The sequence below is a fragment of the Salmo trutta genome, chromosome 1 (genome assembly GCF_901001165.1).
Source record: "Salmo trutta chromosome 1, fSalTru1.1, whole genome shotgun sequence".
Taxonomy (NCBI): Eukaryota; Metazoa; Chordata; class Actinopteri; order Salmoniformes; family Salmonidae; genus Salmo; species Salmo trutta.
In genome coordinates, this window is record NC_042957.1 from 1,349,366 (window position 1) to 1,359,365 (window position 10,000).

Below are 10,000 nucleotides of genomic sequence, written 5' to 3' on the forward strand. Positions count from 1 at the left end.
CCTCCTCCTCCTCCTTTCTAACCATACCCCTCTCCTCTCCTCCTCCTCCTCCTGCTCCTCCTCCTCTCCTCCTCCTCCTCCTCCTCCTCTCCTCTCCTCCTCCTCCTCCTCCTCCACCTCCTCCCTCCTTGCTCCTCCTCCTCCCCCTCCTCCTCCACCTCCTCTCCTCCTCCTCCTCCTCCTCCTTTCTAACCATACCCCTCTCCTCCTCCTCCTCCTCCTCTTCCTCCTCCACCTCCTCTCCTCCTCCAGACCCTCGCCAGTCCCAGTCGTCTCCTCCTCCTCCTTCTCCTCCTCCACCTCCTCTGCTCCTCCTCCTCCTCCTCCTCCTCCTTTCTAACCATACCCCTCTCCTCCTCCTCCAGACCCTCGCCAGTCCCAGTCGTCTCCTCCCTGGCCCTATGAGCAGTCCTACCCGTCCTACCTGAGTCCCATGACCTCCCCGTCTGTCCACTCCACCACGCCCCTCTCCTCCAGCCGAGCCACGGGCCTGCCCAACATCACTGACCCGCCCCGTCGCCTGCCAGGTAACACACACTAGCAACACCCTGCATCCCACCCTGCATCCCACTGCTGGCTTGGTTCTGAAGCTAAGCAGGGTTGGTCCTGGTCAGTCCTTGGATGGGAGACCAGATGCAGCTGGAAGTGGTGTTGGAGGGCCAGTAGGAGGCACTCTTTCCTCTGGTCTAAATATCCCAATGCCCCAGGGCAGTGATTGGGGGACATTGCCCTGTGTAGGGGCAGCGATTGGGGACAGTGCCCTGTGTAGGGTGCCGTCTTTCGGATGGGACATCAAACGGGTGTCCTGACTCTCTGTGGTCACTAAAATATCCCATGGTACTTATCGTAAGAGTAGGGGTGTTAACCCTGGTGTCCTGGATAAAATGAGAATGTGTTCACAGTTAACTTACCTGGTAAAATATACATTTAAAATAATAAACACGCATGCTACGCCCATCTGAGGATCTTTCTTTTTCATCCATCTATTTCCTGTGTTAGAAAGGTGCAAAATCACTTAAATCTCGCTGGTTTGAATGCTTTCATTTTATTCCTTCGACTCTTTTTCAATCTCTTGCTTGTGCCTGTCGTTTTTTTTTCCCCCTTCAACATTACGACCGCAGAAATGTTTGTAATGACCTGTTAAACAAACCTCGGTAATGAAACGGGCTCAATGGAACACGTTGTCTTTGCGTTGCATCTATAAGAACACTAAAGCTTCGTCTGGGATTTAACGCGTCGTCTCGACACTTACATCACAACAAAGAGAATTTACATCACAAGAAAGAGAATTTACATCACAAGAAAGAGAATTTACATCACAACAAAGAGAATTTACATCACAACAAAGAGAATTTACATCACAACAAAGATAATTTACATCACAACAAAGAGAATTTACATCACAACAAAGATAATTTACATCACAACAAAGAGAATTTACATCACAACAAAGATAATTTACATCACAACAAAGATAATTTACATCACAAGAAAGAGCATTTACATCACAACAAAGAGAACTTACATCACAAGAAAGAGAACTTACATCACAAGAAAGAGGACAGCGGAGTCAATCACCACCTTCCGGAGACACCTGAAACCCCACCTCTTTAAGGAATACCTGTGATAGGATAAAGTAATCCTTCTAAATGGTTCGCTCCTATAGTCAGTGAGTCACGTGGTTGTGGCTTGCTATGTAAAGCAAGCAGACAGGCATCAAGACATTCAGTTACTGTTTGATTGAATGTTAACAATGGACGAAACCGGTGACCTAAGCGTCTTTGAGCGTGTTATGATCGTCGGTGGGACCATTATCTCAGAAACGGCCGGCCTCCTGGCGAAAACAGCTCGTTGACGAGAGACGTCGAAGGAGAATGGCAAGAATATTGCAAAAATATCGACGGGCAACAAACAGACAAATAACGACGCAGAACAACGGTGGTGTGCAGAACGGCATCTCTCTCTCGGGATTCACAAGTCATCGGTCCTCGTCACGGATTGGCTATTTCAGCAGGCGACCACACCCGGGTTTCCACTCCTATCAGCTAAAAAGAGGAAGAAGAGGGTCCAGTGAACACGCAATCAACAACCCTGGACAACTGAGGATAAACATTACAGTGAGTTTAGTAGAGTGTCCTGGTCAGTTCCCCAGACCTTAACCCAATAGAACATTTACATTTTAGTAATTTAGTAGACACTCTTATCCAGAGCAACTTACAGTTGTGAATGCATACATTTCATACATTATATTTTTGAACTGGCCCCCCGTGGGAATCGAACCCACAACCCTGGTGTTGCAAACACCATGCTCTACCAACTGAGCCACAGGGAAGGCTGTGTTTGTGAAGAACATGTTTGTGATGAGATGGAATGGGCTGTTCACTGCGTGAATGAACAGCCATCCTGTTTGCAGTAACTGTGTCATGCCATCGCGTCAGCATGGACCAACATCCCTGTGAAACGTTTCCCGACATCTTGTAGAATAACCCAGAGAATTCAGACCGTTCTGGAGGTGAAGGCGGGTTCCCGACCCGGTACTAGAACATTGTACCTAATAAACTGGCCAATGAGTGTATTTGGAAGTAGTTTAATGCCAAATAAAAGAGAGTAAATCTTATATCTCTGATTATATAGGACAGAAACTTTAAAACAAACTTAATTTTGATTTATTTTTGGACTACCTGTTTTTCCATAAGTGAATCTGTTATTCAATGTGTTTCTATGGGCTAATAGCAGTAATCTGTTATTCAATGTGTTTCTATGGGCTAATAGCAGTAAGGCTAAATTCAATGTCTCGCCAAATATACATTTTTTAAATATATTTTTTGATACCTAAAGGTGGTTATAATATTAAAAATCAAATAGCGAAATGACCCTTGGTATTGTATGACCTCATTAAAACAATTCCATATGTTAGCTTAGTACAACCACCTCCTTCTAAATGTAAAACTTTTAAAGGGTATTCTGCTATTGACACACTTGTTGAATTATGCAACAGAACTTGACAACAGTAATTACTGAGGCAGTCTAGACAGAGCAGGTGAGTACAGGTAGGGTAGACAGAGCAGGTGAGTGCAGGTAGGGTAGACAGAGCAGGTGAGTACAGGTAGGGTAGACAGAGAAGGTGAGTACAGGTAGGGTGGACAGAGCAGGTGAGTGCAGGTAGGGTGGACAGAGCAGGTGAGTACAGGTAGGGTAGACAGAGAAGGTGAGTACAGGTAGGGTGGACAGAGCAGGTGAGTGCAGGTAGGGTGGACAGAGCAGGTGTGTACAGGTAGGGTGAACAGAGCAGGTGAGTGCAGGTAGGGTAGACAGAGCAGGTGAGTACAGGTAGGGTAGACAGAGCAGGTGTGTACAGGTAGGGTGAACAGAGCAGGTGAGTGCAGGTAGGGTAGACAGAGCAGGTGAGTACAGGTAGGGTCAACAGAGCAGGTGAGTACAGGTAGGGTAGACAGAGCAGGTGAGTACAGGTAGGGTAGACAGAGCAGGTGAGTACAGGTAGGGTGGACAGAGCAGGTGAGTACAGGTAGGGTAGACAGAGCAGGTGAGTGCAGGTAGGGTAGGCAGAGCAGGTGAGTACAGGTAGGGTAGACAGAGCAGGTGTGTACAGGTAGGGTAAACAGAGCAGGTGAGTGCAGGTAGGGTAGACAGAGCAGGTGAGTACAGGTAGGGTAGACAGAGCAGGTGAGTACAGGTAGGGTACCCAGAGCAGGTGAGTGCAGGTAGGGTAGACAGAGCAGGTGAGTACAGGAAGGGTAGACAGAGCAGGTGAGATCAGGTAGGGTAGCCAGAGCAGGTGAGTGCAGGTAGGGTTGACAGAGCAGGTGAGTACAGGTAGGGTACACAGAGCAGGTGAGTGCAGGTAGAGTAGACAGAGCAGGTGAGTGCAGGTAGGGTAGACAGAGCAGGTGAGTACAGGTAGGGCAGACAGAGCAGGTGAGTGCAGGTAGGTTAGACAGAGCAGGTGAGTACAGGTAGGGTAGACAGAGCAGGTGAGTACAGGTGAGTACAGGTAGGGTAAACAGAGCAGGTGAGTACAGGTAGGGTAGACAGAGCAGGTGAGTACAGGTAGGGTAGACAGAGCAGGTGAGTACAGGTAGGGTAGACAGAGCAGGTGAGTGCAGGTAGGGTAAACAGAGCAGGTGAGTACAGGTAGGAGTAAACAGAGCAGGTGAGTACAGGTAGGGTCGACAGAGCAGGTGAGTTCAGGTAGGGTAGACAGAGCAGGTGAGTACAGGTAGGGTAGACAGAGCAGGTGAGTGCAGGTAGGGTAGACAGAGCAGGTGAGTACTGGTAGGGTAGACAGAGCAGGTGAGTGCAGGTAGGGAAGACAGAGCAGGTGAGTACAGGTAGGGTAAACAGAGCAGGTGAGTACAGGTAGGGTAAACAGAGCAGGTGAGTACAGGTATGGTAGACAGAGCAGGTGAGTACAGGTAGGGTAGACAGAGCAGGTGAGTACAGGTAGAGTAGACAGAGCAGGTGATTACAGGTAGGGTAAACAGAGCAGGTGAGTACAGGTAGGGTAGACAGAGCAGGTGAGTGCAGGTAGGGTAGACAGAGCAGGTGAGTACAGGTAGGGTAGGCAGAGCAGGTGAGTACAGGTAGGGTAGACAGAGCAGGTGAGTACAGGTAGTGTAGACAGAGCAGGTGAGTACAGGTAGGGTAAACAGAGCAGGTGAGTACAGGTAGGGTAGACAGAGCAGGTGAATACAGGTAGGGTACACAGAGCAGGTGAGTGCAGGTAAGGTCAACAGAGCAGGTGAGTAGAGGTAGGGTACACAGAGCAGGTGAGTAGAGGTAGGGTAAACAGAGCAGGTGAGTACAGGTATGGTAGACAGAGCAGGTGAGTACAGGTAGGGTAGACAGAGCAGGTGAGTACAGGTAGAGTAGACAGAGCAGGTGATTACAGGTAGGGTAAACAGAGCAGGTGAGTACAGGTAGGGTAGACAGAGCAGGTGAGTGCAGGTAGGGTAGACAGAGCAGGTGAGTACAGGTAGGGTAGGCAGAGCAGGTGAGTACAGGTAGGGTAGACAGAGCAGGTGAGTACAGGTAGTGTAGACAGAGCAGGTGAGTACAGGTAGGGTAAACAGAGCAGGTGAGTACAGGTAGGGTAGACAGAGCAGGTGAATACAGGTAGGGTACACAGAGCAGGTGAGTGCAGGTAGGGTAAACAGAGCAGGTGAGTAGAGGTAGGGTAGACAGAGCAGGTGAGTACAGGTAGAGTAGACAGAGCAGGTGATTACAGGTAGGGTAAACAGAGCAGGTGAGTACAGGTAGGGTAGACAGAGCAGGTGAGTGCAGGTAGGGTAGACAGAGCAGGTGAGTACAGGTAGGGTAGGCAGAGCAGGTGAGTACAGGTAGGGTAGACAGAGCAGGTGAGTACAGGTAGTGTAGACAGAGCAGGTGAGGACAGGTAGGGTAAACAGAGCAGGTGAGTACAGGTAGGGTAGACAGAGCAGGTGAATACAGGTAGGGTACACAGAGCAGGTGAGTGCAGGTAGGGTAAACAGAGCAGGTGAGTAGAGGTAGGGTACACAGAGCAGGTGAGTAGAGGTAGGGTAAACAGAGCAGGTGAGTACAGGTATGGTAGACAGAGCAGGTGAGTACAGTTAGGGTAGACAGAGCAGGTGAGTACAGGTAGAGTAGACAGAGCAGGTGATTACAGGTAGGGTAAACAGAGCAGGTGAGTACAGGTAGGGTAGACAGAGCAGGTGAGTGCAGGTAGGGTAGACAGAGCAGGTGAGTACAGGTAGGGTAGGGAGAGCAGGTGAGTACAGGTAGGGTAGACAGAGCAGGTGAGTACAGGTAGTGTAGACAGAGCAGGTGAGTACAGGTAGGGTAGACAGAGCAGGTGAGTACAGGTAGGGTAACAGAGCAGGTGAATACAGGTAGGGTACACAGAGCAGGTGAGTGCAGGTAGGGTAAACAGAGCAGGTGAGTAGAGGTAGGGTACACAGAGCAGGTGAGTAGAGGTAGGGTAGACAGAGCAGGTGAGTACAGGTAGGGTACACAGAGCAGGTGAGTACAGGTAGGGTAGACAGAGCAGGTGAGTACAGGTAGGGTAGACAGAGCAGGTGAGTACAGGTAGGGTAAACAGAGCAGGTGAGTACAGGTAGGGTAACAGAGCATGTGAGTATAGGTAGGGTAGACAGACCAGGTGAGTACAGGTAGGGTAGAAAGAGCAGGTGAGTGCAGGTAGAGTAGACAGAGCAGGTGAGTACAGGTAGGGTAGACAGAGCAGGTGAGTACAGGTAGGGTAGACAGAGCAGGTGAGTACAGGTAGGGTAAACAGAGCAGGTTAGTGCAGGTAGGGTAGACAGAGCAGGTGAGTACAGGTAGGGTAGACAGAGCAGGTGAGTACAGGTAGTGTAGACAGACCAGGTGAGTACAGGTAGGGTATACAGAGCAGTTGAGTACAGGTAGGGTAGACAGAGCAGGTGAGTACAGGTAGGGTAAACAGCAGGTGAGTACAGGTAGGGTAGACAGAGCAGGTGAGTACAGGTAGGGTAGGCAGAGCAGGTGAGTACAGGTAGGGTAGACAGAGCAGTTGAGTACAGGTAGGGTAGACAGAGCAGGTGAATACAGGTAGGGTAAACAGAGCAGGTGAGTGCAGGTAGGGTAGACAGAGCAGGTGAGTAGAGGTAGGGTACACAGAGCAGGTGAGTGCAGGTAGGGTAGACAGAGCAGGTGAGTACAGGTAGGGTAGACAGAGCAGGTGAGTACAGGTAGGGTAGACAGAGCAGGTGAGTACAGGTAGGGTAGACAGAGCAGGTGAGTACAGGTAAGGTAGACAGAGCAGGTGAGTACAGGTAGGGTTCACAGAGCAGGTGAGTACAGGTAGGGTAGACAGAGCAGGTGAGTGCAGGTAGGGTGGACAGAGCAGGTGAGTACAGGTAGGGTAAACAGAGCAGGTGAGTGCAGGTAGGGTAGACAGAGCAGGTGAGTACAGGTAGGGTAAACAGCAGGTGAGTACAGGTAGGGTAACAGAGCATGTGAGTATAGGTAGGGTAGACAGACCAGGCGAGTACAGGTAGGGTAGAAAGAGCAGGTGAGTGCAGGTAGGGTAGACAGAGCAGGTGAGTACAGGTAGGGTAGACAGAGCAGGTGAGAACAGGTAGGGTAGACAGAGCAGGTGAGTACAGGTAGGGTAAACAGAGCAGGTGAGTACAGGTAGGGTAGACAGAGCAGGTGAGTACAGGTAGGGTAGACAGAGCAGGTGAGTACAGGTAGGGTAAACAGAGCAGGTGAGTACAGGTAGGGTAAACAGAGCAGGTGAGTGCAGGTAGGGTAAACAGAGCAGGTGAGTGCAGGTAGGGTAGACAGAGCAGGTGAGTGCAGGTAGGGTACACAGAGCAGGTGAGTGCAGGTAGGGTAGACAGAGCAGGTGAGTACAGGTAGGGTAGACAGAGCAGGTGAGTACAGGTAGGGTAAACAGAGCAGGTGAGTACAGGTAGGGTAAACAGAGCAGGTGAGTGCAGGTAGGGTAAACAGAGCAGGTGAGTGCAGGTAGGGTAGAAAGAGCAGGTGAGTGCAGGTAGGGTACACAGAGCAGGTGAGTGCAGGTAGGGTAAACAGAGCAGGTGAGTACAGGTAGGGTGAACAGAGCAGGTGAGTACAGGTAGGGTGAACAGAGCAGGTGAGTACAGGTAGGGTAGAGAGAAGCAGGTGAGTACAGGTAGGGTAGACAGAGCAGGTGAGTGCAGGTAGGGTAGACAGAGCAGGTGAGTACAGGTAGGGTAAACAGAGCAGGTGAGTACAGGTAGGGTAGACAGAGCAGCTGAGTACAGGTAGGGTAAACAGAGCAGGTGAGTACAGGTAGGGTAGACAGAGCTTTTTTTGGTGGTTGCGTCCCTGTTCCACCCCTTCATGTTAATTTAGTCATATATGCAAATATACCGTACTCAGTGTATGTAAATGAGGAACATATAATTTCCTTCATTTTAACACAAAGTCTCAAAAGATTCCTGATACCATTAGAACGTGAGTGCATTCTAAGAAGAAGAAAAAAATTACATTTCACAATAAATTAAATACCTGAATTCCCACATAAATGCATTATTAAATACCTGAATTCATTATTTGATGGATTGAGTTTAGAATATCTTCTTCTGTTGTCCAACTGTTGCATTGGAATCATTTTCTCAACGTTTTAACACTTTTGATGACTGTTGCTACATGCACACACACACACACACACACACACACACACACACACACACACACACACACACACACACACACACACACACACACTCACACACACACTCACACACACGCTCACACACACACTCACACACACACTCACACACACACGCTCACACACACACTCACACACACACACACACTCACACACACACACTCACACACACACACACACACACACACACACACACACACTCACACACACACGCTCACACACTCACACACACACTCACACACACACGCTCACACACACACTCACACACACACACACACTCACACACACACTGACACACGCACACACAAACACACACTAGAAAAGAAACAAAAACTAACTCGAAGAATTTTCACAATTATTTTGTTTTTTCTTTATTAACTGAAGCTGAACCTTTGAATTTCAAAACCTCCACTTCTACAACTCTAAATGTAACGTTACAGGCTGCCAGTAAGACGAGATGGGTCTATTGTCCTCTGTTAGTTCATTCTCCTGTAGACTTTAGACGTCTTGCGGCTGAGGGGCGAGGCCTGACTGTCTGATTCCCTAAACAGCGGTTTGGACAGATCTGTTTTTTAAACAGTGGAAAAGACCATCGTTTCCTTTTTTTTCTTCCCCCGGCTGCAAGTCTTTGATCCCAGAGGACTCTGGGTAATAACAGGCCCGGGATAATGACTGACAAAAAAAACTGCTTTATACGCTGCCGCCATCGCAATGCATGTTGGGTACTCGGAGCGCCCAGAGGTGCCCCAACAGCAGCATCTGTCTCTCTATCCAACGTGAACGCTTTTCTTTCTCTCTGTCTCTCTTTCCCCTCTCATCTCCCTTCCTCATCTCCCTTCCTCCATCTCTCTCTCACTCTTTCTCTCTCTCTCTTTCTCTCTCTCACTCTTTCTCTGTCTCTCTCTCACTCTTTCTCTTTCTCTCTCTCTCTCTCTCTCTCTCTCTCTCTCTCTCACTCTTTCTCTCTCTCTCTCTCTCTCTCCTCTCTCTCCCTCCCCAATCTCTCTCTCGCTCTCCTTCCCTCTCTCCCACCTCCACTTTATCGCTGTCTTGCTTTTTTCTCTCTCTCTCTCTCTCTCTCTCTCTCTCTCTATCTCTCTCTCTCTCTCTCTCTCTCTCTCTCTCCTCCTCCTCTCTGTTTCTCTCTGTGGTGAGGTCTTGTAGAAACAATAAATGCGGCCAGACTAGTTTGTCTCTACACCTGTTTGAGGCCGTGCCAGAAGACTCTTTGTGTTTCTACTACACCCTAATTCCACCTCCTTACTGTATGCCCGAGTCAGCCAGCCAGAGTGTGTGAGATGTTGACATCCTGCCAGCTGTTCTGTCAACTCTGATTATGTTGGTTTCATCTCATCAGAGTGTCCAAGCTTTATTCTCAACACTAATCTCTAGTGGACTGTGCTGACCTGTAGTTTACAGTTCTGGGTTCATCTCTTCTGTGTAGACCTGTAATTTACAGTTCTGGGTTTATCTCTGTGTTGACCTGTAGTTTACAGTTCTGGGTTTATCTCTGTGTAGACCTGTAGTTTACATTTCTGGGTTTATCTCTGTGTAGACCTGTAGTTTACAGTTCTGGGTTTATCTCTGTGTAGACCTGTACTTTACCGTTCTGGGTGTATCTCTGTGTTGACCTGTAATTTACAGTTCTGGGTTTATCTCTGTGCTGACCTGTAGTTTACAGTTCTGGGTTTATCTCTGTGTAGACCTGTAGTTTACAGTTCTGGGTTTATCTCTTCTGTGTAGACCTGTAGTTTACAGTTCTGGGTTTATCTCCTCTGTGCTGACCTGTAGTTTACAGTTCTG

The 10,000-nt window shown here is 48.8% G+C and overlaps 1 protein-coding gene across 1 annotated transcript in view; it reads left to right on the top strand.

Annotated features, from left to right (window-relative positions):
• LOC115147291 (runt-related transcription factor 2-like) overlaps nt 1-10,000 on the top strand; it is a 33,408-nt gene that overhangs the window by 12,160 nt on the left and 11,248 nt on the right. Inside the window, exon 2 of the mRNA XM_029689459.1 lies at nt 366-527. Coding sequence (XP_029545319.1) covers nt 366-527 — 162 coding nt within the window. The remainder of the gene's footprint in view (nt 1-365; nt 528-10,000) is intronic.